We start from the raw sequence: 27353 nt of genomic DNA on the forward strand, positions 1-27353 counted from the left end.
AGGATTAAAAATGCTCAGACCCAGAAATTCCACTTCTAAGGATATTTCTCAAGATAAAAGTCATGCTAATGTACAAACATGTACCACTTTTTATAAATTCTAAGATGTACACTTTTCATTTGGGCATCTCTGAAATTGGGATGTGTCTTCTCATTGATGGTGTCTTATACTTTATGAAATAGTGTATGTACAAGGATGTTCTAAAATTTTGAAATAACCTAAAAGTTTGAAGATAGAAACCTGCTTAGTTTGTAGTATAGCTGTAGAAGAGAATATTATGAAACCATTTGACACAGAAATATTATATTTTTGAAAAAATTTGAAAAGCTATTACCAAATAATATACATATAGTATGATCTCGTTTTGTTAAAAGTGCAGTATGCTTATTTTTATTCTAGCTATATATATATATATATATATATATATATATGTATCTATGCATAAATGTGTATGTGTGTATTTATATATTCATAGAAAAAATTCTTGCCTAAAATGTTATGGTCGTTATTTCCATGTGATGGAATTATAAGTAATCTTTTATATTTTTCTCTTTGCTAATCTGTTTTTTTTTTTCTATCAACATAATGGCTACATGACACTTGTGGGACAAATGTTTAAGTGAAAAACAAAAATATTGATCCCAGTTCTTTTTAATGGCCCAAAACATGAATTAAGCTAAAAAAAAAAAACCAACTTACTCAAAAACCAACTTACTTAAGTGGACAAGTCTGTATAAATAGAATTTGATGTTTAACGCACCTAACTAAGCAACAACAGCAGTATGGCTAGACCAATATTAATATCATTTACTATCACTGAGGTTTTAGAATGAGTCAAATATGAGCCAGTTTGCATAAATTAGCTCAGTTATTCCACAGACAAACCTATGAGGTAAGCACAGTTATCTCAGTGTAGACACAAAGAAACTGAGATTCAGAGAGATGAAAGGAGCCTGACTAAGATTGTGCAGCCGTACACCGTATATGAGAAGCCACAGTCTGAATCCTTGATCACAGTGATATGGAGGGCATCCAAAGAAGCACGTGCAGCCGTGCTGCCTCCAGCATAGCTTCCTAACTACCTAATCATGTAACTTACATGCTGCCCTCAGAAACTACCCCCACCTTTGAAATATAATGCAGCTATGCAGATACTTGAACAATCTTCACAAAAGGAAATCTGTTTACATGCGTTAAGTTTATAACGCTGATACAAAAAAGCAAGAATGGAGCAAACCCTGAAGGGAAATAGGAATTGATTAAAATCTGTACCTCCTCCCATTTCCTCTAAAGTTAAGGTAATTTATTATTAGGTCAAGGATAGAATGTTTTAAATGCCTGTATAGCTCTACAGAGACTTTGCTTTATACTTTTAATGGAATTCATTGGTAATCTAAACTTCATATGAAGCTACAGGATGATACTACAGACGAAACCTTGTATATGGTATATTATTATGGGCAGTTTAAGCGATGATCAAGGACAGTTTGATTTGTGGACTCACATTAGAACCTAAACGCTGATAAAGGTGCAACTGTAACATCTTTTGTCTCTCTGCCCCAATTGTCCAGGACCTGTCGGCTGGGGTGCAGCTAACAGGCTGGATTACTCTTATGATGACTTCCTGGACACTGTGCGAGAAACACCCACGGGCGCTGGCAAAGCCAGATCTTCACGGATTAAAAGAAGTGCCCTGTTATCTGACCACAAAATTAAGTTAATTTTTAACATCACAGGTAAGGATAGACGATCTATTTGAAAAGGTTAATATAGAGAGAAATTCTTGATTGGAGACCTGTTTTTCAAATTTTCTGTTTGTTATCATTATTAGGAAATGACCCTGGAACTGAAAATTAGGGCAAGCACGATCAACCAAGTTTGGTCATTTTTTTCTTACTATCACAGATGTATTTTATAGTTGCCATAGCAACAAGCCCCCTGCTTTGTGCTCATCTTGACATGATGAACTACGGTGTGTTTTTAAAAAGCGAGAGTTTGCAGGAATTTAATATGTAATCGTGAAGAACTCCACAAAAGGGTGATGTAGATCCAGCATAGGAGAGAAAGGTTAAAACAAATCGTGTTGTTTTTAATATTCTCCAGGTACTAGTTGCTCAGTAAGCGGTGTTTAAGTTTCAGTTTATTTTTCCTGGAAGGTTTTTAATATGCTATTTCTCTTTGGTAAAAACTCAGTACAGATGGCTTCCTGCAACACCATGTGTGTGTGTTATGTTTTCTCTTGTTTCGTTTTTATCTCAGCTAGTGTGCCCTTACCTGATGAAAGAAATGATACCCTTGAATTGGAAAATCAGCAACGACTCATTAAGACATTGGAAACTATCACAAATCGACTGAAAAGGACCCTTACTAAGGAGCCCATGTATTCCTTTCATCTTGCATCTGAAATGCTTGTAGCTGACAGCAATTCCTTAGAAACCGAAAAGGCTTTCCTCTTCTGCAGACCAGGCTCCATGCTGAGAGGGCGTATGTGTGGTAAGACTTCTCCCTGTAATCAAAAATATTTGGTGCCTATTGGGTCAAATGACACGGATAGAGTCGTTTTACAACTCTAAAGGGATATTGTGATGAAAGCTACATTTTCTTATTGTTACATGCTTAGTGTCTCAAAAATCTAGATAACCACTATTGGTCACAACAAGAAAATTATTTTAGGTGAGCGACTCAAATCTTCGTTTTATTTATAGATCTTTAGACCTCACAGCTTTCAGCAGCAACTCCAATAACAGAAACTCATACTTTCTGACCACTCATGTGTGCTGGCTGAGCCCGTCTCATGTGTTTAATCCTGTTTAGCTACTGTATGCGGTACCATTCTTATTAAGTACATTTTATACATGAGAAAACTGAAGCCAGGGAGGCTAAGAACTTACCCAGTAAGTCTTACCATTTAAGACAGTAAGTGGTGTAGCCGAGATTCCCACCCAGGCAGCCAACATGAAATTCACATAGCATAAAGTGAACCATTTTAAAGTATACAATTCAGGGACTTCCCTGGTGGCGCAATGGTTAAGAATCCGCCTGCCAATGCAGGGGACACGGGTTCGATCCCTGGTCTGGGAAGATCCCACATGCCGCGGATCGACTAAGCCCATGTGCCACAACTACTGAGCCTGTGCTCTAGACCCCGCAAGCCACCACTACTGAACCCACGTGCCACAACTACTGAAGCCTGCGCGCCTAAAGCCTGTGCTCCGCAACAAGAGAAGCCACCGCCTTGAGAAGCCCGCGCACCTCAAAGAAGAGAAGCCCCCGCTCGCCGCAACTAGACCCGTGCACAGCAACGAAGACCCAGCACAGCCAAAAATAAATAAATTTATTTTAAAAAGTATACAATTCAGGGCCTCCCTGGTGGCGCAGTGGTTGAGAGTCCGCCTGCCGATGCAGGGGACACGAGTTCGTGCCCCCGTCCGGGGGGATCCCACGTGCCGCGGAGCGGCTGGGCCCGTGAGCCATGGCCGCTGGGCCTGCGCGTCCGGAGCCTGCGCGTCCGGAGCCTGTGCTCCGCAGCGGGAGAGGCCACGGCAGTGAGAGGCCCGCGTACCGCAAAAAAAAAAAAAAAAAAAAAAAAAAAAGTATACAGTTTAGTGGTATTTAGTACAATCGCAATGTCATTCAACCGTCACCTCTACCACAATTCCAGAACATTTTCATCACCCCCAAAGGAGACCCCAGACCCATTAAACTTCCCTTCCCCATTCTCCCTCCCCCGAGTCCCTTAGCTTTTACCCCTAATTTAGACTGTCACCATCTGGATCAGTTCCAGTCTCTTTCCCTAACAAGTCATCATTTGTAGATGGCAGGATCTCCTCTGACTAAACTCTGTACACTCAGTGGAACCAACTGACGTGAGTCTTCTGTTAACCCCTCTGTAGGTTGGGGCTCTTGTGTCCTGGTCGGAAAACCTTCCCCAACAGTTCTTATTGCTATTCCCAGAGCTCAGCTGAGTTTTTCACGGTGTGATAAACAGTCCATCCAAAGCACATGAACGTCGTCTTTCCGAGCCTCCTCTTGTTTCTTTCTCAACCTGTGAGTGAAAATCAGGAATCGCCTTGGCCAGCATTTTGCATTTCTCCGTGTGGTCTTCAGGCTACCTGTGTCAGCATACCCTGAAGTGCTTTCAAAATGCAGCTTGATTAAGGCCCCATCCCAAAACGGATGCATCTGACCCCTTGGGGTTAGGGCATTGGAATCTGAAATGTAATAAGTTGCCAGGTAATTCTTACATAGCTTAACACCTCAGAATCACCCAAGTGATTCTTTCAAGTGTCCTCTCTCTAAAAATACTAACTTCGATAGCAGCCTTTCAGTGAATTTAACATCCCACTTTGGTCTCAGAAACTCTGCACTCCAGGCGTCCAAATAGTAGAGCAAATCTTCAAGGAAGGAAGGTTCTAAGATTGGCCTGTTTCCTCGGAGGCTTTGGGTCTGAGGATGCCTCAGACTTGCCTTCAGTGGGCAGTAATTCCTGCAATCAGAGACAAGGGTCGACTTAACTCCCTTTTTTTAGGCTCACCACCTTTGCCTGTTTTTATTTCTAGAAATAATGCTATAATGGACACTCAATTTCATAAGGGAAACCATTCAGAAGAACAGCTATGAAATCATTTTTCATATCTCGAAGCCCCAAATTAACCTAAACATTCATTGTTTTATCCTCTTCTTCCATGAACTGTGTGTTTCCAGAATAATCTGGTTTATTAGAACTTTAACCCACACTTCAAAGCCGCCATCATATAAACACTAAGCTTGGTCAACAAGAATTTGCATTTTCTCAAAAAAAAAAAGAATCTACTGTTGGTTTAGAGGAATACATTTCTGGAAGGTTTATCATGTGAGTAAGCCTCTGGCAGTAAAATTTAACCCATAAACAATAGTATCTGGAAGCAGGCTTTATTACTCTCATGCCTTAGGGAAAAAGCACATTCCATACTATATTCAGTGTGTCCTGCTTGTTTTCTCTTCAGTCAATTGCCCTTTGGGAACCTACTATTCTCTGGAGAATTCTGTCTGTGAAAGCTGCTTGATGGGCTCCTATCAAGATGAAGAAGGGCAGCTTGAGTGCAAACCCTGTCCAACTGGAACTTACACTGAATATCTCCATTCAAGAAGTAGCTCGGAATGTAAAGGTAGGGGCTTAGTGCTCATTTTGACCAGAAGCCTAAATTTTGTTTCCAGTTATAAAATCTCAATGGCAAATAGGATGAAATATGAGCATTACCAAAAGCAATTTCATTAATTGATTTTTTTCTTTCTTTTAATTGCAAACTGTTACCTGAATGTTTCCCTCACTTTAGAGAAGTCCATTTATCTTTCCTTTTGCAACAGTCCATTGCTCTAAGTCAAACTCCACTGTCAAGAACTCTAATCCACATTCGTCAATGAACCTGGGTGTTTTAGTGAATCTCACTTTAATTGGTGGAAAGGACTTTCATGGCTCTTAGCAAGCATTAGGCTGCTTTTTGTTAGAATAATATTTGATGTGATGAGATTCACTCTCCATTTACTTGGAAATGAATAACTACAGGCCCATATGCAGCTATTCTTGCTACTGAAATATCCAGTCCTTTCAAAATATTGTTACTGTTATTCTCAATGAACATTCCTGATGGAAACATTTTCTTTCACATTTAAAGTTACAGTAAGACACACCTAAAAGAAGGAATTGCAGAATTGTTCCTTCTTGCCTATTGTTGCCAATGCAGGTGTGGGTACCTCATGACACGTAAACTTGAGAGCAGTGCTAGGTGATTGCAAATGCACTAAAAACGTTAGCAGCGATGAAAATGAGAGTCATCCGGAGGAGAAGGGCAGGAGGAAAGGACAGTGCACCGGGAATTGGGGAATCTGGCCCTAAGCCCGCTCTACTACAAAACCATTGCTATGAGTTTGGGAAAGTTGCTTAATTAACCTCTCTGGGCCTGATGCTAAGACTACTTTTACTTCCTCTCTGCCAACCCTCAAATGAAATGGTGTCTGCAGGCAGGAGGAGGTAAGAGGGCCTGTTCTTATTTAGAGGGAAAAAAGGCGCCGGTATAGTCATGAGACTCTAGCTCATGGGGGTTTTGTTTCAGTCACTCAAGGGAACAGTGCACAAGCTGAGAACTTGTACAGAAACAAGCTTCCCCGTGACAGCTTGATCTTATGAGTGTGCCTTTCTGAGGTGCAGGTTTCTAACTTCACCCAAAAACTCTTCGTCGACATTTTCTATGTGTCAAACACCGTGCTAGGTCATAATACAAGTAACTGGAAATGAGCCTAAGACTTAGTATACGGAAGTACGGGGAGTCTAAAATATGACGTGTATGCTTGGAGTTCTTCGTGACCCTCATTCTATCCTAAGTAAATTAAAATGTGGAAAATCCTGTTGTACACAGTGCTAATTTTGTATAGCTGATGTCATCGTTATTAACCATGTTACATTTTTCGTTTTAGCTCAGTGTAAGCAAGGCACCTACTCATCAAATGGGCTTGAGACCTGCGAATCTTGTCCACTGGGCAGCTATCAGCCAGCGTTTGGTTCCCGGGGTTGCCTCGTGTGTCCAGAAAATACTTCAACAGTGAAGAGAGGAGCCGTGGACATTTCTGCTTGTGGAGGTTAAGTCTTAGACATCGCTTTTTTCCCCAAGCCTCCTAGGTTCTATGCATGGAGGAGTGGAATCTTTTTAGCAAAACCATATGTCTACTGCATGCAAAGAATGTAAATAACTGTCTCTTCATAGAGAGTTTCCTTCTATTCGGCCAGTCAATACTTAAGTGTAAACACCCATAATATAAACACCGTGCTGGTACCGTTAGGAACACACAAGAAGCACAAGGCTTGGTCCCAGCCCTCAACATTTGTAACCATGTGGCCACATGATATGATAGAAATACATCTCAACTAGGAACTTAGATTCCTCGGGTTAAAATGAGGTCTTATCTAACGTTCCTTGAAACTCTAAAAATACCACCTCTGAATTGTAACGTTCATTCCCTACAGTTTGAAGATCTTCATGAGTGATTATCCACTCTGGCTGCACACTAGAATCATTGCACGTTTACATCAGTATTTTTAAAATACTGAAACCCAGTCTCTGTCCCCCCAGATATTCTGATTTAAGTTTTCTGGTTTTCTTCTGAAGTTCCCCCAGGTGATTCTAAAGTATGACTAATTTTGGTTCTCAAATGTCACCATGGAGGGTTTGTTAAAACATAGATTGCTGGGCCCCAGCCCCAGAGTTTTTAATTCAGCAGGTCAGGTGTGGGGCCTGAGAATTTGCATTTCTAACTAGTTCTCAAGTGATGCTGATTCTGCTTGGTCCAGGGACCACACATTGAGAACCACTGGTTTAAATAGAAATATAAAGATTAGAGTTCTGTTTTTCAAATAGTTCTAACATCCCTACCAAGTACAGTTTTCCAGCAGTGAAAAAACTGGAAGCCATAAACAAAAGCAAAAGATGAAAACTTAGAATGACAGTGAAACTAGGTCTGACAGTCAAGGTCAGCCTATTGCCAGAAACTCCCATAAACTGCAATGACTTTGCAATTTCAGTGGAACTTTGCAAAAAATAAAAATTTGTTGGCCTCTCTCTGCTACATCACTGGGAACAGAACAAGCATGCCTGGCTAAAAGATGACTTTTTAAAAAATTGTGAGTCCTCCCCATTCTTTATACCCTTACTGAAAAACCTAAGGTCTATGGCAATCTGAAAGTTTAAACTCTTCCCTTACTGAGTGATGTTTTTAAGAAGCCAGTCTGCTGGTTCCCCATTCCCTCAAGCTACACACACATCCCATCCTCATTGCACCCCAATCATATATACATCTGCATCCACTTAGAGGCTGAGAGTCCTAGAAAACAGATGCTTAGGATGTTTGAGTGTGGTGGTAGGGAGGGGATGGAGCGTGTCCAGCATTGCTTCCTGGGAGTCGTAGTCCTCATAACTTAAGTGCTACAGGAAATACATACTGTGAGTTATAGGTTTTATATGCTCCATCGGGTTGACTCTCAGAATTTCACAGTAGATGAAAGCCTCTTAGACCAGAGGAATTGGGAGAGCAGTGTTCATCGACCTAATGTTTCACTGATGAGAAGAGAATTTAACTAGGACCTATTTGAAACTCAGAAACCACGTGTGTTGTGTAATACCAGCTGTGGATTTTTTTTTAATTAAAAGTCAAACAAAACCTCACATTATGGTTGAAAGAGATCTGCCAAAGACTCTATTATTTTGTCAGTATACAAGCTAACTATGGAAGAAAGTCTGCAGGAAAAAATCCTCTCTCTCTCTCTGTCTCCCTCTCTCCCTCCCTCCCTCTCTCCTTCCTTCCTTCCTTCCAACCACAAAAGCAACTAGGATTTTTACAGTGAAACAAGTTCATAGTTGATAAATTTTTATCCTTTAACTTTCCAAATAATCCTTGAGGTTTTCTAATAGCAAATTACTGCAATTAAGTAATTATAATTCCCAGGAAATCTCTAAATTCCTGGTAACTGTTCCATTTCTCCTAATATTTCTAGCATATGTTTAACCACAGTCTACTTGTCCTGAGTAGGAACTGGTAATATTTGGTAATGACACTTTCCCCTACGGTGCTGGGTAAACACCATTTTACTTTTACTTTAAATTTAAATGTGTGTGAGTTCTAAAACAGTCCCTTATATATTTTCCTTAGTTTTCCCTTTTCTGTCCCTCTCTCCCCCTCCCCTTCTTTCTTTCTCTCCTTCTCCTCTTTTCTCTTTCTGTACTGATTTATGTTTTATGGGCATGTTGTACAGTTTATCTTATTTTTTGCTGACATATCACTTTTTGCCTCCTTTGGCCTGTTGAACTGAAAATATCATTAATAAATATAGCAGTTATCTTTAAGTATACTGTTATGTTAGCATAATGTAACATTCTTTATACATTTCACCGATTGTCACTTATTAGGATATTAGATAGTCTTGAGTCCTTGGTTACAAAAGAGCCTGAAATTTTCCATTTTTTAAAAATGATTTTTATCAAAATAATTAATCCCACAAATGAGTTTTTGGTGATGGTGTTGTTTACATATGGTCCCAATAGAAGGAAAGATTATTTGTGGCACAGGAGGATAACACTTCTTAGCCCAACCCTGTAGGATGAAGTTAAAAGGAGGCTCAGAATAAGAGGCTTTGACTTTTGGCTTTGTCATAGGAAACCAATGGCTCCAAGGCTGTATTTATTCCTTTACACTATCAGGGGACAGACATGTGAGGTTACATTTTTCCCTGGTCATTTCAGGGAAATGAATGCTTAAAAATGCTTTATTTTTAATTCTATTTTGATATCACTTTTGGCATATTTGAATACTTTTTTTCTCTATCTCTACAGTAGAAGAGGTGAGAAGAGTTTTGTTCCATTTGTCTTGATTTAGAAACCACAGTTTCTCTGGCCAAGGTTCAAAAGGAAACTTTCTCACATCTTTTCTTATGACATTAGTCCATTAGGAACTGTGTCATGTGTGTATGCATGTGTATTTAATACTATACTGTGTACTAGATAGTGCTATTATTATGTATATGTTTATACATTCATATATGTGTGTGTATGTATATGTGTGTGTGTGTGTGTATATATATATATATAGGTACTGCATATATAAATTATATATTAAATGCTGATTATTCACTCTTGGAAAGTATATTTGTGATGACAACTGTCTGCCCTTGGAATGTAATTTTTTTTTTTTTTTTTTTTGCGGTATGCGGGCCTCTCACTGTTGTGGCCTCTGCAATTGCGGAGCACAGGCTCCGGACGCGCAGGCTCAGCGGCCATGGCCCAGCTGCTCCGCGGCATGTGGGATCTTCCCAGACCGGGGCACGAACCCATGTCCCCTGCATCGGCAGGCGGACTCTCAACCACTGCGCCACCAGGGAAGCCCCTTGGAATGTAATTTAAACTAATTTCCACATGAAAGTTTATTTTACACTTTCTAGGTCAAAAAGCAAAGTACAGACATCACAACACCATGTTTGCTATTTTGAGATGCTAATTGGCTTATTTTTAATCTTAAGATTTTATTATTATTATATCTTCGTATAATTTTTGACAATTATAGTATAATTATGTGCTACAACTGACAGTATAATTCTGTCAGTTTTTAGGGGCACAGTCTTTTTTTCTTTTTAAGATTTCTTTTTCTTCTTTTTAAGATTGTACTGAAAAAAGTTATATGGAAAAAACAGTTTCATTCATTATAGCATCTTGGGTTTAAGTGGCAGCATTTATATTTCTAGCATATCATGCACACTCATAGATATCCTCTCAAACAGAAAATTTATACTTTTATCAGTGGAAGATCTATGCTTGCAATTAACTAATTAGCTATTTGGAAGGTACCTTTTCCAAATAGACAATCATTTTTGGAAACTTGGGAATCAGAAAACCCATTTTAAACTCCTATGGGTTTATAATATGTTTGTGCAAAGCCCTGGCTACATCTAGTAACAGAGTAGATTATTTTATTCTTGGTGAAACAAAGATACTTGTAGTTTAAAACTCTTCTTGAATATAGCAAATGTAGCCACCAGAAATTTTTTTTTCTAAATATGCATTAATAGCTATGTTATCTTCTGCCATCTCTTGATTCAACTCTCTACTTTTTGTCAGTTGGGTACGTAAAAGAACTCTTTTACAAGAGATTCGCCTGGCTCTTTTTGCTTAAGAAATTTGATCAAAGCGTCTTGAGATTACGACAGATGTGTTGTCATTTACTTCATGTTTATTGTCATACCAATAAAAAAGAGATGCCATCACTTGGAGTATCATGCTCCCTTGAGCCTCAAGTGTATCTCTAAATTTTTCAACCATATTGGTAATTATTTCTGCTATACTAATTTTTATTATCAAGAATCCAAAACCTAAATGATAAGTATGCTGATATCCTGAGTAGCTGTTTCCCTGTGTCCTGTCTTCTATACTTAATTTTATGCAGACAAGTCTTAATAGTTTTAGTAGTTTTCTCAGTTTATAATGGTTTCAGGGCTCACCCAAATGACTCCAGTTCACACACTCCACCTGAATTTGTCTATGGGTCACAGTCTAAAACCCCAACCCAAGGATTTAATCATGGGTGCTCTACCCCACTCTCCCTCTACCAGATGTAACCAAAATTTATGTTTGGGGCTGTTTTCTTATATTCCACCAAATCTTGGCAAGAGAATTTCCAATTTGGTTAAAAGATAATATTCAACTGCATGTTGTTTACGAAAAGCATGTCTAACCCAAAATGACATTAAAAGTTTTAAAAATAAAAGACCCCCAGTAAATGATAGACAACTCTAGAGGGGAAATAAAAATTTCTGGGAAACGTAAAAAATGCAACTTCATTTATCATCAAAATGCAAATTAAAATAACAGCGTGATTCCATTTTTACCTTCAAGTAGGAAAAAAGTAAATAATCATTTTGAAGGCTGAGCATGCAGTGAGAAGGGCAATTTCATACGCTGCCAATGGGACTGTAAATTACATTATTTAAACATTTGGGCATGACACATTTATGGCTTTAAATTGTCATATCTTTAGCTCTAACTACTCAACTACTCAAAGTCAAGTGTTATCCCAAGGAAATAATCAGAGCTATATTAAAAAATTTATAGAGAAAATTTCATGTCAGCATTATTTATAATAGCAAACTAGTAGAAACGAGCTAAGTGTTCAACAGGAGAGGAAACGTGAGATCAGTTATGGTCTGCCAATGAGATGTAACATTTTTCATTTGTTAAACACCATGTTACTTAATGATTTGGGGAATGATTTGCTTATGATATAAAGTTAAGTGGAAAAATCATAACACAATATTATACGGCCAATTCTGATTTTTCCTGAGTTGCTGTGTGTTGTTAAAGATGGGAAGGAAACAACAATACATTTATCTAGGTGATAAAATGGTCTGGGTATTAAGTACGTGCAAGGGAAAATATTAGCAATGCGATAGCTTTCTTATAACCAAAGCTTCTTTTAGAGGTAGGGTATACTACTAGGAAGCACAAATGATTTGTTCTTACTTTTGCAGTGCCTTGTCCAGTAGGAGAGTTCTCTCGTTCTGGGTTAATGCCCTGTTATCCATGTCCTCGAGACTACTACCAGCCCAATCCAGGGAAGTCCTTCTGCTTATCTTGTCCCTTTTATGGAACTACAACCATCACTGGTGCCAGATCCATCACAGATTGTTCCAGTAAGATGATATCCTTCATTTCTCATGTAACCCTGTGTTGGAGACTTTTGTTTATCTCTGCGGTAGCTTCAATTCTGAATATTACTATTTTCAGTGCCTTTGGGTGTCCAGATGTGTTAAACTATCCTTCTGAAGGTCTTTTTGATGACAGTGACTCAGAGATTCTTATTTTGGGAATGTCGAACTTGATAAATTCCAAATTTCTGAAAGTCTAGAATTTAATGACATAATTCCATCCATCTCTGTGCTCTCTTTATATTACTGAAACAAAATATATGTGGCTTTGCCCACTCTGAGAATCAGAATCTTGACTATGGTATTTAAATAGAGCCTGCTCCTAGAGAACAGACTTGTGGTTGCCAAGGGGGAGGGGCTTTGGGAGGAGGGGTGGAGTGGGAGGCTGGGATTAACAGATGTAAGCTGTTATATATAGAATGGATAAACAAGGCCCTACTGTATAGCACAGGGAACTGTATTCAATATCCTATGATAAACCATAATGGAAAAGAATTTTTAAAAAGAATGTATGTATTTGTATAACTGAATCACTTTGCTGTACAGCAGAAATTAGCAGTAAAACAACTATACTTCAATTTTTAAAAAAGAAAAAAAAATAGAGTCTATTTATTGGTAATATCTACTACACACAAATATGTTTTTCAGTTGTTTTCCCATAATTTTATTAGGTTTTAGTTCAACTTTCTCAGCAGCAGAGGAAAGTATAGTGCCCGTTGCTTCTCCTGGACATATCAAAAAGAAGTATGAAGTCAGCAGTCAGGCAAGTCCATTTTATATTTATAAAATTTTCTCTAATGGAATTCTTGGAAAACAACTTGTCATTATACGTGTCCCACAGAGGAAAAACTACCAGAGTTGAAACTTCAAGTAATCAAGACTCATGAATATTATCAATGAATAATTACATTTGCTTATGACTTATAAAATGAACTTTCCAAAAATGCAGCATTAGAAGTTCTAAGTACCAGAAATGGGAATTTTTCCCAGCAATGTCTGGCACAGAGAATTGTAGATGTGGGGAGTCTTTTGAGTTGCTAATAATTAACATGTACCATGTACCGTGAGCATAACCCATCATTTGAGTAAGGGCGTTTGGATTAACCAAAGGCCTTTTCCGATTAGCAGGAAGAGTTACTCAACTTTCATGAAAGTTATGTAAATTTTTTGCCAGCAAAAATAAAAATCATTTATTGGAGTAAGTTGTGGGTTTTTTAAAAAATAAGCAACATAACTCATAAAACTTTTCCATTTATTTTTTTGAAGACTAGTTAAGAATAATTATTTTGGGTGATTCAGCCATTACTCTGAATGCACCTTGCCCAATGTCATAATAAATTCCTTGGCTTTAAGTATTTTTAAGGAGGATAATGAAGTTATATTTCTTATTTTAACTTCCTACATCCAAACATACTCACTTATAACGGTTTCATAAGTCATATTTGAAACTGCACGTAATGGACACAGACACATTAGAATCCACTGGCTTACTTTTAAAAACGATGCACAGATACCACTTCCACAGATTCCTGATTTAGCTGGTCTGGGTTGGGGCCTGTCCTTAGTATACTTTTTAAAATGCCTTAAATGGAGCCAGCATTTAGCAACACTGCCTGGGTTTATCAGAACATCTCTCAAGAATAATATATAGCATTTGTGCCCATATATGGCAGGTACCAGCGTTATGCAGGCAGCCGTCCAGCTGACCTCACCTGGAAACCGAAACCTGATGTAAACCTTCTAACTCCCTACTCAGAATTGCTTTGAAACAAATAGTGTTTTGTCTCTGATACATTTCTTTTCTGCCACTGGTAGGTTTTCCATGAATGTTTCTTAAACCCCTGCCACAATGGTGGAACCTGCCAACAACTTGGGCGTGGTTATGTGTGTCTCTGTCCAACTGGATATACAGGTAACACAGAGGAGTGCAAATTTTCATGTGTTTTTCATACAGTATCTTTGTGACTTGCAGTATCAAACTTTGAAACATTAAAAATAAACGCCATAAGATACATTAGACTGTATAATTGCACAAAAGTTTGGTTGAACAAGACAAACCAATAAGTGAAAAAAGCATACATATCTTACGAATGACAGTGTTCTTTGCACGTTTTGGGGGAAGAATAAAGAATCATCTTCTCTATGAAAAGTCACATCATAACTCACGATTTAAATTGGGATACGGTTCCAGAGGCCGTGTCCAAGGTTGCATTCTAACACAAATTAAATGCATGACACTCAACATAGAACAGATTGTCCAGCATAAACATTTTTAAACAAACTCCAGTTTCTCTCATTTGCTTCACATGAATGGAAGTTCTCATGAATGGCCATGATTTGTTGCTTGCTTTCTTTCTGGAAGCTGTGCTTAGAAACACAGCATGGCTTTGAACTTGATTACATAGGAATTATGTAAGAATTATGTTTTCTTGCAGTTTGGTTCAAATTCCAGCTCAGTCCAGAAATATAATTTTTGAGGCGAAATGAACTATATCTTAAAAATTGCAGTTTATTTAAAATAATTTCCTGTTTTCTTCCAGAAATGCAGTTTTTACATTTTTTTTCGAGTTTTATGCCGCCAACATGAAGTGTTTTTAATGAGAAAGTGGTATTTAAATAATTCACCGCAAGATAAGCAAAAGAGAAGTTGGAAAACAAAATACAGAATGTTGTCATTCCACTTATTTCACCATGTGCATATGTGCATGTGTGTGGGTTTCAATTCTTATAAAAATTTCTGTCCCAACATTCCACAAGAAATAATGAACTTGTCCTAGAATTTTATAAGTGAGAGGTGGTTGAGAAAAGCATAATATAGGACAATGATTCTCAAATTTTGACGTGCATCAGAACCATCTGGAGGACTTCTTAAAACACAGATTGCTGGAGCCCAATTCCAGAATTTCTGATTCAGTAGGTCTAGGGAAGTTGTGAGAATTTGCATTTCTGTCACATTCCCAGGGGATTACTGATATTGTTGGTCCAGGGACCACACTTTGAGACCCCCTGGTGCAGAAGAACCTGGGTTTCGGCAGAGCTAGCCCATAGAAAGCCTGTGTGCACCCTATGGGAAGATGCACCCCATTCTAGGATACCTGACATATGAGCTGAGGTCTGGCAGGATTTAGTCCCGCCACCCCTCCTCCGCCAAGTGGCCTTGGTAGCAAGTATATATGACTCTGTATTTTTCACTTTGGAATTAAACTAATTCCTGGCTCTATTTTATGCTTCCAGATTTCCCTTTTTCCCCCTCTACTTCTAACTTAGGATCTTTTGCTATCTTTTATGTATCCTTATAAGGATATCTTAAAGCTGTTTAGAGAGAGGTAATACCTTCATTAAATACTTAACTAGATGGTAGCTCTTAACAAATATTGCCCTTTCCTTCACCACCACCACTCCGTATAAATTCAGATTATCGGGATAATTATCTTTAAATGATCATGGTTCTGTTTCTGTTAATCCGCTCTTTGATTGACCTTCAGTGTCTGGTTTGCATTTTAGGCTTAAAATGTGAAACAGACATTGATGAATGCAGCTCACTGCCATGCTACAACAATGGAATTTGTAAAGACCAAGTTGGGGAGTTCATTTGTGAATGCCCATCTGGTTACACAGGTAAGGGGAAAGTTTCTCGTTCTTAGAATATTAACCCTGGAATCCTTAAAATAATGAGTTACCACCTCACACCTGTTAGAATGACTATTATCAAAAGATAAATGTCCATCGATGGAGGAATGGATAAAGAAGATGTGTGTGTGTGGGTGTGTACACACACCCACACACACACACACACACACCCACACACACACACACACACAATGGAATATTACTCAGCCATGAAAAAGAATGAAGTAATGTTATTTGCAGCGACATGGATAGACCTAGAGATTATTGTACTAAGTGAAGTAAGTCAGAAAGAGAAAGACAGATATCATAGGATATTGCTTATATGTGGGATCTAAAAAATACGGTACAAATGAACCTATTTACAAAACAGAAATAGAATCACAGATGTAGAAAGCAAACGGTTACCAAAGGGAAAAGGTGGGGGAGGGATAAATTGGGAGATTGGGATTGACATATAAACACTACTATATTTAAAATAGATAACTAATAAGGACATACTGTATAGCACAGGGAACTCTACTCAATACTCTGTAATGATCTATATGGGAATAGAATCTAAAAAGAGTGGATATATGTGTAACTGATTCACTTTAGTAGATTCACTTTACAGTAGAAACTTACACAACATTGTAAATCGACTATACTCCAATAAAAATTAATTAAAAATTAAGAGACATAAGAGATAACAGTGCTGGCAAGGACATGGAGAAAAGGGGACCATTGTGAACTGTTGGTGGGAATGTAAATTGGTGCAGCCATTATGGAAAAGAGCATGGAGGTTCCTCAAAAAATTAAAAATAGAATTACCATACAATCCAGCAATCCCCCATCTGGGTATGCATCCAAAGGAAATGAAATCACTGTCTCAAAGAGATATCTGTATTTTCACGTTCATGGCAACATTATTCACAGTAGCCAATGGCCAAGATATGGAAACAAGCTAAGTATAAATCAAGGGATGAATGGATAAAGAAAATGTGCGGTAGGTAGGTAGGTAGATACATACATACATACATACATACATATAGATACATAGATAGATAGATATCATATATATAACATATATTGGAATATTATTCAGCAAATAATTGTATTTGGCAAAGAGCAAAATTTTTCACAAACATGTTAGCCATGGTTTCCAATCGTTTTGCTCTTACGCCTGAACAACTTGCTTGAAAACCGATTAGTCTTAAATTCCTTCCAGTTTTCTCCAGCTCAAATATTGTATGATTCTTTGCAGGTCAACTCTGTGAAGAAAACATAAATGAGTGTAGCTCCAGTCCTTGTTCAAATAAAGGAACTTGCGTTGATGGCTTAGCTGGTTATCGCTGCACGTGTGTGAAAGGATACACGGGTAAGATGTTTCCATTCTTCCTAGTTGTCACAGAGTTCTGTAAAGCCCCAGAAATCATTACATTTACGAACATTCCATATATATATATATATATATATATATATATATATGTAATATTATATAAGTTAATATTAATTTTCTGATTTTACAACTGTGCTGTGATTTCATAAGAGAGAGTCCTTATTTTTGAGGAAATTCACACTGAAGTATTTAGGGGTAAAAGGGCATCATTTCTACAATTTACTCTCAAACAGTTCAGAAAAATAATATGTTCCTGTACATGTGTGTATATATATATATATGTGTGTATACAGAGACAGAAAGAGAGAAAGAAGACATGAGTTTATATGCTAAGACAAGCACTCAAGAAGGAACTGGAGTTAAATTATATAAAATCATATTGTGAATGGATGCTAAATAATAGAGTTAAAATATCTATCTATCTACACTTAACTGATAAAGAAGAAGTCCAAAACAGAAAATGATCAGTGAAGGAAAGAGGCAAGGTCAAAGAAACAGAGGAACATTTTGAACTAAATTTGCTAGTTCCATTTTTTAACATTATCTCAATTAGATATTCATTGCTAATGTTCATTTCAGAAAGAGGTAAGATTGAAAGAGCAGATTTTCAGAAACGCAGTCCTAAAATGATGTAGAAAAGCCAGAGCTTGTTGAAGAATGGCTGTGAAACCAGTTTGGTAGGCCAGTGGCTCCGCAGCCTCCATTCCTGTCCTTTAGAAGCAGCATGCCCTAAGGAGGCAGCACCTTGACCCCAGTTTTCCCAAGGGGTTAACATGCGGGCTCCTTCTCGTCCTCATCCATCCCCAGGCCTACACTGTGAAACGGAAGTCAATGAATGCCAGTCAAGCCCATGCTTAAATAATGCAGTCTGTGAAGATCAGCTTGGGGGCTTCTTGTGCAAGTGCCCACCTGGATTTTTGGGCAACCGGTGTGAAATCAACATGGATGAGTGTTTCAGCCAACCGTGCAAAAATGGAGCTACCTGCAAGGATGGTGCCAATAGCTTCAGGTAAAAGACTAAGTCTGGCTCCTTTCACTATTTTTATTATCTTAACTGTTCAGTCATTCTGCAGTCTTTCCAGAGCATTACTTTGAATTCCAAGTCAGCCCTTCCCAAATCCTAGCCCAAGGATAAGCTATGGTAGAATCAGCCTACCACCTGATGTTCTGATTTCCTAAGTCTTGGGTAAAGTCTATAATTTTAAAATAGACAACCTGTATGTTTCAAGTTCCCCAGTGAGTCTGATGCACAGCCAGACTTGGAAACCACTGTTCTATACTTGGGAAGTCATAAAAGATGAAAGGAAGCACATTTATTCGGAAGCAAATGCAGAGGCACTGTACAAAACCCAGTTTTAAATGTTTTATATTTTAGCTGGAGTTTTCCCACTAGCTAAAATAGGAATTGTGCAATTCTACTGTCACAGCGCCATTCTACATTCTGTAACCATGGTTTTCAAACTTTTTTTTTTAGTTTAGTAACCCTTGTTTCAGGAGAAATCTGAGTGTAAACAAATAAAACAATAAAAGCTAAGCTTTTGGGGTTGAAAATAGTAGTGTTTGTGGGGAGAAAGACTCTGTCTTCCTGAGGCAGCTCTTAGGGTGCCAGTAGAAAGCAGTTTGAAAACCAACACTTTTTTTTTTTTATTACTATCAAGTCTGCCCTATTCCATCCCCTTCCTCTTGCAGGATCTGTGGCTTCTGCAGTGCAAAAGACAGACTGGTCTTACTTGCAAAATTTTAGGAAACTTTATTGCCCTCAACAGACAACTGGTTCTGTAAGTTTTCAAAAGTTAAAAGCAAAAAAAAAAAAAAAAAAGAATTCTACCCCAGTTGCAACATTTCCCAGTACTTTTCCGGTTCAGCCCCCTTCCATTACCGTCCCCTAACAGAGCTAGGATGCTATCTGGAAGAAATAGGAAGCCAGTTCTGCCAGTGAGACTTTCACTCTTAATATGGAAGTGAGGTCTTAGCAGGGTAGCATCATCTTTTCGTGGGCTTTTTTATATCTTCTGGCATACAGCCCCTAACCATAGGCAATGAGAATTTCCAAATGAACAGCAAGAGTTCCAAACTCTCCCCAGGGTCCAAAACAATTGATGAATACCAAATTTGTCTGAATCCTAAATAACTAGAGGAAAAGTGAAGGTAAACCCTCCTAATTCAACAGGAATGTTAGTTGCCACCAAAGTGAATCTGTTTCATAGACAAAGATACTGAACTGCCATAATGATATCACACATGTACATATAAAGATGAGTGAAATTCTAGCCAAACTAGATTTACCCTCAACTACACAGAACTCCATAAAGATGCACGCCAATTCCAGCTGAGATTTTCTTTTAAACCCCCAAATACCATTTATTCATATTATTGCCAATATCAAAGAGGTCCCCATATAAACATGCTGGTTAACAATATTCACTACATTTATTGGGCAGTTCCTTTTTAATTAAAAATATTTCAGACAGGGCTTCCCTGGTGGCGCAGTGATTGAGAGTCCGCCTGCCGATGCAGAGGACACGGGTTCGTGCCCCAGTCTGGGAAGATCCCACATGCCGCGAAGCAGCTGGGCCTGTGAGCCATGGCCGCTGAGCCTGCGCGTCCAGAGCTGCAACGGGAGAGGCCACAGCAGTGAGAGGACCACGTACCAAAAAAAAAAAAAAAAAAAAAAATATTTCAGACATACAGAAAATTACAAAGAATAACAAAAGTCATACACTCATCACAGTAATTATCAAACCTTAGCCTTTTGCCTTATTTGATTTATATCTTTCGTGTTTAAAAAAGCAAATTCTAAAGATAGATTTGGAGTCCCTCCAAATATGCATACATACACGCACACATGTACATCACCCACACATATTTCTCTTCTTCCCCAATAGTGATCACTGTCCTGAAGTTGGTTTATATCTTTCTCATTCAGACTTTATGTTTTACTATGTATATGACTTCATAAACAGCATATAGTATAGTTTGACATGTTACATTAAGTGGTATCATGTTATATGTATATATATATATCCCTTTGTATTTTGGGTTTTGTTTTTTCACTCAATACTATGTATTTTCAAGACTGATACATTTGGCTCTAGTCTGCTCATTTCAACTGCTGATTAGTATTCCACTGAATGATTATACCATGGTTTATTTTCCCATTCACTTCTCCATGAACGTGTAGAATGATGATGTTGTGAACACTTGTTATATGTGTCCTTGTGCACCTGGGCAGTAATCTCCTAGAGTTCATACTAGAAATGGACATACAGGGCTCTGGGAATACAAACTCTCCACTTCCCTTGACTTTGCCAAGTGGTAGTTGTACTCACTGAGATTTCCCATTTCATGACACCTTTGTCAACATTTGACATCATTAGATGTGTTCTCCATTCTGAGGGGTTTAAAGCGTTTGTTGCATACCACAGAGACTCTATGGCATACTGATTAAGAATAAGCCACTAGACTGAGATCAAAGTCCTCCTCCAGCACTTAGTAAAAAGAGGGCTCAGGCAAATTAACCTCTCTGAGCCACGGTTTACTCATCTGTAAAGTACCTCATTGTTACAGAGATTGGATTAACATATGTGAATTTTTGTTTTTTCTAGCACTTCTGTGGGGAGAGAAATTCCCATTGTATGAATAATACTTCACCTTGACCAGAACTGCTTTATACTCTATTTTTGCTACTACAATATCTCAAATATACGTTGTCTTAAATAGGTTTCTTTGAATGAATTAAAAAAATAACAGTTAAAGCACTGTTTTAATGGGGAAAATATGTTTCAGCATTTCAGCGTTTTTTTTTTAAATTCAATTTAGTTAAATTGAAAAAAAAGAAAAAAGGATTCACCTATTTTTCCCACCTCCCACTCCCTGTCTCTGGCTTATGTTCTATAAGCTTGGTGTGTGTGTGTGTGTGTGTGTGTGTGTGTGTGTGTGTACCTATATTTAGATTCCACATATAAGAGAGATCATAATAGCACTTCAGCTTCTCAGAGTCTTTTGAGACAATGTTGTCATTGGGGACTGCTTCTAATGCCCTTTCTGCAACTATTCTGTTACAATAGTTTGTTTTCTTTCAGGTGCCAGTGTGCAGTGGGCTTCACAGGGCCACACTGTGATTTGAACATCAACGAATGTCAGTCTAACCCCTGTAGAAATCAGGCCACCTGTGTGGATGAATTAAACTCATACAGTTGTAAATGTCAGCCAGGATTTTCAGGCAGCAGGTGTGAAACAGGTATATATGAACTTAATGTTATTAATAACGATACTAACCGTAATGATATAATAACAGTGTCAATTTTTACCTGCACTGAGCACCACCTATATACCAAAAACTATGCGAAGCATTTTGTACTCATTCTTCACAGCCACCCACTAGACTGGTTCATGTTATCTCCAGCAGCACAGGAGGCGAAGCTTAGAGATGTAAGGGAGAAATGGAGGAAATCTAATTTAGCAGAACTCTTCACATTCTGCGTGTTTAGAAAGGCTGCTTTGAAAGGTCACTTGATGTAGAAGGTCAGAATCCACGGATATGTTTGAGAGTCAATGCTAAACTGCTTTCTCAGAGCACTGGAGTCTTTTAGCTGTAGGACTTTTGTTCTGTTGAGTGGGATATGCAGGATTGGGGCTCATAAAATGGAGAGGAGCCAGAGCCCTGAGCAGGGCTGGAGAGTTGCCCTTGCAGCGACCCCATCCTTCTCTCCTGCAGTATCAATCGCTCCACACATGTACTTAGAGTCTCTCATCTTTAATGACTCCCCAACCCCACCTGTCCTTCCAACTATTCCCTGTTTCTCAGCTTCCTTTCACTGCTGAGTGCGTTTCCTGTCTTAGATACTCACGGATGATTTTATTTAAAAGAATTTGTTAGGGACTGGCTGTCCAGTGGTTAAGACTTCATCCTCCAACGCAGGGGGTGTGGGTTCAACCCCTGGTTGGGGAGCTAAGATCCCACATGCCTGGTGGCCAAAACAAAACAGAAAACAGAAACAATATTGTAACAGATTCAATAAAGACTTTAAAAATGGTCCACATTTTAAAATGGTCCATATATATGTATACATGCCACATCTTCTTTATCCATTCATCTGTTGATGGACATTTAGGCTGCTTCCGTGTCTTGGCTATTGTAAATAGTGCTGCTGTGAACATCGGGGTGCGTCTATCTTTTAGAATTAGAGTTTTCTCCAGATATATGCCCAGGAGTGAGATTGCTGGATCATATGGTAACTCTATTTTTACTTTTTTGAGGAACCTCCGTACTGTTTTCCATAGTAACTGCACCAATTTACATTCCCAGCAGTACAGGAGGGTTCCCTTTTCTCCACACCCTCTCCAACGTTTATTATTTGTAGACTTTTTAATGATGGCTCTTCTAACTGGTGTGAGGTGATACCACATGGTAGTTTTTTTTTTTTATTTTTTTTTTTTATTTTTGGCTGTGTTGGGTCTTCGTTTCTCTGCGAGGGCTTTCTCCAGTTGCGGCGAGCGGGGGCCACTCCTCATCGCGGTGCGCGGGCCTCTCACTATCGCGGCCTCTCTTGTTGCGGAGCACAAGCTCCAGACGCGCAGGCTCAGTAGTTGTGGCTCACGGGCCCAGTTGCTCCGCGGCATGTGGAATCTTCCCAGACCAGGGCTCGAACCCGTGTCCCCTGCATTGACAGGCAGACTCCCAACCACTGCGCCACCAGGGAAGCCCTCCACATGGTAGTTTTGATTAACATTTCTCTAATAGTCAGCGACGTTGAATATCCTTTCACGTGTCTGTTGACCATCTGTATGTGTGCTCATACTTTCTTATTTGTTGCAGAACAGTCTGCAGGTTTTAACCTGGATTTTGAAGTTTCCGGCATCTATGGTTACGTCCTGCTGGATGGTGTGCTTCCACCCCTCCGTGCTGTAACCTGCACGTTCTGGATGAAATCCTCTGACACCACCAACTACGGGACGCCAGTCTCCTATGCACTCGAGAATGGCAGTGACAATACCTTCCTTCTAACCGATTATAATGGGTAAGCAGAGGTGTCAGGAGGGCTGTGCTAGGACTTAGCCTGGCACCAAGCTAGAACTGACAAGGGGGTTGGAGTGGTGGGGGGGGGGTGGGGTCAGGTGTGCCAGCAGAACAGCAGGGTGACAGTAATCAGAGCATCTGGACAAGTCCTATAAGGAGGCAGAGTTTCAGTGGTAACGCCTTATACGTGTATTGCCTTTTGCTATTTGCTAAGTGTTTTCGTATGTATTATTTCATTTGAGCTTCACAGTGACTTGAGGAACTGATGCCCCTTAAAAGGTAAAATGAAGTTTCAGAGAAACTAAACGCTTTGCCCCCAGATCTCACACCCTGGGAGTGGCAGAGTTAAGTGTCAAACTGACTTTTCAGACCAGTGCTCCTTTATTTACATATCAGAGCGGCCAAGAGTCAAGAGATTTCAGTGGCACTGTTGACCCCTGGGAGACACTTGTATTGAATACGAATCCGTCTGTAATCTCAGGTGTGCAAGATGACGTTCCTCTGTGTCTTTTTGGATCAGTTCATTCCAAATGCAGAACCCCATCCCTCTGGGCAAGTCAGCCCCGGTTGTTTCTCTGATTTCTTTCTGCTGACTGCTTCTCCTGTCTTAGATGCTCACAGATCATCTAAAACCCACAGAGTTTTGCTAAGGAGTCACAGACTCAGGCAGGGCTCCCGTCATTGGTCATCTGTCGACCCTGCTGATCAGTGAGCCATCCACTGCCTCAGCCTCCGTGGTCCTTTCAGAACTACTGCTCTTCGCCGCACGTGGAGTCCTTGTCATGGCTGAGAGTTTACGCCTTCGGTCTAGAGAGATTCTGTGATGCACCACGTGGCCTTTTCCTCCCACATCCTCCCAAATGTGTGGCCTTTTGCTAGTGAGCAGGTTGCAGGCTTCAGGGACCCATTGAGCTCTCTTTCCTCTCATCAATCCGTGAGATTCTCACTATTCTGGTGGGAATCTTCCCATCCTCAAACCCCATTCTTCTTAATGGACTTGAACGTTCAGAAACAAAATCCCAAGAAATTTGCAAAATCCTCCCCTGAGGCAGAATGTATAGAAAGAGAAAACCTGTCGCCTGCTTGAATTGGGGGAGGAAAATGGGAAAACACAGAGGGGAGACAATTCACGTTTTATCAATAAAAATATTTTTTCATACACATCTTTGAATAGGGCCTCAGAAGAGGCTGGGAGAGTCAGTCAATGAATTCTTACCTTCTTTATCAGTTTTCCCTAGTCTCTTCTTTTTCTCCATGTGCTTTTGAAAATATTTTACTTTTAACTGCTGGTTAACTTTGACATTCCTCTAAGCGACATGGTTGTTGGAACCCTCTTGTGTTTGGTCACCTCTGTTTAGTTCCAATTATTCTTTTCTTTGGATCGATATACTTCGTCTGCCACGTGACTGTTTTGGCAACAGAGAGGTAGGATTGACTTCCTATGAGATCTCTGAAGTCCGTTCTGAGGTGTAGGAACGTACATCCTAGAGGAAGGAAGCCAGACTGACATTTACATAGCTCTCATTCCTTCCGTTCTTGACTCAGTCTCTCCAGGATAGACAGTTGGTGAATTATCTCAAGTTGGACTGACTTCTTTCAGCTCATCCTGAGACTTTTTCCTACCCCTCAGTGTTTCAGAAACACAAACCAGTTTTCCGTGAGCTACAATAAAGAGTAATTAGTAATCAAATCTGCTTCTATGAAACGTGGCTGAAATGGCGAAAAAGAAGTAGCGGTTTTACCCGAAGTGCTTTACCCACAAAAAAGGAAAAGAAGGAAAAAAGGAAAGATAGTAACATGCCCCACAGATGGGATTACGACATATGACTGATGACTGTATCCCCTGGAATCTTTCTGCAGCTGGGTTCTTTATGTGAATGGCAAGGAAAAAATAACAGACTGTCCCTCCGTGAATGACGGCAGTTGGCATCATATTGCAATCACTTGGACGAGTGCTGATGGAGCCTGGAAAGTCTATATCGATGGGAAATTATCTGACGGTGGTGTGGGCCTCTCTGTTGGTTCGCCCATCCCTGGTATGTCTTAGCAAAAGGAATATAATTCCATCTGATGCTAGAGGCGGTGGTGCTTTGATGAACATCAAGTTTGCTAAGTTCTCTCTCCCATGTACCACCCCCTGATTATCCTGACTGTGAATTATTAGAAGCGTTTCCTAGGTGAGCTGTGTGACTCTGTAAGAAATGCCTTTGGGTTGTATATTAAGACTACCAAGATGCGTGCTGAAGTAACAGTGGGTGGTTACTAAACTGTCTTCCAACGAGGAGATTAATTGCTGGTGTTTTTTGTTGGTTGGTTTTGTTTGTTGTTTTTATTTTAGGTTTGGTTCGTGATCAGTATACACGTAGATCCAGAATTCAAGCTGGGGCGCTGCTAATAGCTATCCATCTTTTAGGCCCTTTCTCTGATAGAACTCAAACTCTCTTCTAAAAATACTTTTAAACAAATATTTAGAGAGTTTTGTTTGAAGGAATGCAAAAGTATTCAATGTTCCAGTGTTCTCAGCATTGTACCTGGCAATAAGCCTGCACTATCTAGGTCCTTCCGTGACACATGTCATATGAGGAGGAATGGCTGGAGGCTCTCTGTAGTAAATAAGGAAACATTAAAAGCGTTTCTGCAGGAAGTGGCATCGTCCTGGGAAGTGGGGTGGTGTGTTTAATTTAGAGTATTCTTGTTTCTAACCCTCCCTTCTCTGGGTGGTGGGATTGCAGGTGGCTTTTATTTTTCTTCCTTATTCTTTTCTGATATTTTCATAATGAGCATTTATTTCACTGATGGTAAAAAAAAAAAAAGAATATTTCTATCTCAAAAAAAAAGGAATATTTCTATCTCAAAAGAAAATTACATCCTAATAGAAGAGTGAAAGTAAGTTAAAGGCATAGGAAAATAAAACAAGGGAACTATAATAGTAGCCACCCAAGGAGATGGTTGTCTGACCATAGCAATAAGAATGAATTACTGTCCATAAATACTGCAGAGCTCCAACTGACAGACCCTAGTGAATGACTGACTGCAGTTTGGGTGACCAGATTTATTGGAAGGTCTGTTAGCTGAGATAGGAATTCTCTCGGGAAAGGACAGTTATCGGAGCAGGAATCAGGGGTGGGGGAAGATTCTGTATTTGGTTTTAGGCATATTGAGTTTGAATTTAATCCCAGGAATACGTGCAGCTACAAACATAGGTTGATACCACTTTATATCAAATTGAGAGTTGCTTTTTAGTGGTAAGATATGCTTGGCAAGGATTCAGCATGGTGAATGTTCTTACAGAGCCCTGGAGGGTGTGAAAACTGATCCCGACTTTCTGGGAAACAATTCAGAAACTTTCATCAACAGCCTTAGAGAAACCCTTTGCACGCAACCAACAATTCACTACCAGGAATCAATCGAAAAGAAAGAATCAATGATCTGGACAAATATCTACGTATCAATTTATCTATCTCAGTGTTATCTTAGTACCAAACCTGGAAACAACCCCAATATCCAATAAGGAGTGGTTGTTAAGTTAGTTAATGAAGAAAATTATGGATCGTTGTGCATTCACATGATAAAATAGCTATTAAAACTCATGAAATGAGAACATGTTCAAGAAGAAAAGCAAGCTTCCAACGTCATATGTAGTAGGCTTCTGTGTTGTGTGTTTCAAAATCTCTCTCACACACACATACTAAAAAAAATAATTAAAAGAATATAGAACCTAGAAAGAAATACACAAAACTGTTAAATGATTGTTTCTGGGTAGAAGGAATTCTTTATACTTTTTTTTTCAAATTTCCTTCTATGTGTATGTATTAATTTTAATGATTAATTTTGTAAGAAAGAGGCGTAGGTTGGGAAATCATGAATGAGGGCTCTATAGACATGGATTGGCAGGAGTGAGGTCAGGTAGGGGGAATAGCTGAAGGAAGAAGAAAGGAGGCTAGGGTGGAATGCTGGGTGCATCAGAGTCTAAGAGGCAGGCAGGGAAGGGAGACTGGGAATGAGCAGAAAGGTTCAAGGAGAACCAGGAGAGGCTGCTGTCATGGAAACCAAGTAGAATCAGTCGGGCTCCTGGCAGGAAACACACAGGAGGGTAACTGAAGAGTTTC

General features: G+C 39.2%; 1 protein-coding gene across 2 annotated transcripts in view; it reads left to right on the forward strand.

Annotated features, from left to right (window-relative positions):
* Positions 1–27353, forward strand: part of SVEP1 (sushi, von Willebrand factor type A, EGF and pentraxin domain containing 1) — a 185013-nt gene that overhangs the window by 97546 nt on the left and 60114 nt on the right. The window contains exons 15-27 of one of the 2 annotated variants that reach the window (XM_060014343.1): positions 1572–1736; positions 2260–2493; positions 4986–5147; positions 6454–6615; positions 12044–12205; positions 12892–12983; positions 14036–14132; positions 15725–15838; positions 17091–17204; positions 18033–18234; positions 21308–21465; positions 23044–23245; positions 25105–25280. In XM_060014343.1, the coding sequence (XP_059870326.1) occupies positions 1572–1736; positions 2260–2493; positions 4986–5147; positions 6454–6615; positions 12044–12205; positions 12892–12983; positions 14036–14132; positions 15725–15838; positions 17091–17204; positions 18033–18234; positions 21308–21465; positions 23044–23245; positions 25105–25280 (2040 nt within the window). The remainder of the gene's footprint in view (positions 1–1571; positions 1737–2259; positions 2494–4985; positions 5148–6453; positions 6616–12043; positions 12206–12891; positions 12984–14035; positions 14133–15724; positions 15839–17090; positions 17205–18032; positions 18235–21307; positions 21466–23043; positions 23246–25104; positions 25281–27353) is intronic. The other variant, XM_060014344.1, reaches the window with a different exon arrangement.

Source organism: Delphinus delphis, chromosome 6, assembly GCF_949987515.2.
Source record: "Delphinus delphis chromosome 6, mDelDel1.2, whole genome shotgun sequence".
Taxonomy (NCBI): Eukaryota; Metazoa; Chordata; class Mammalia; order Artiodactyla; family Delphinidae; genus Delphinus; species Delphinus delphis.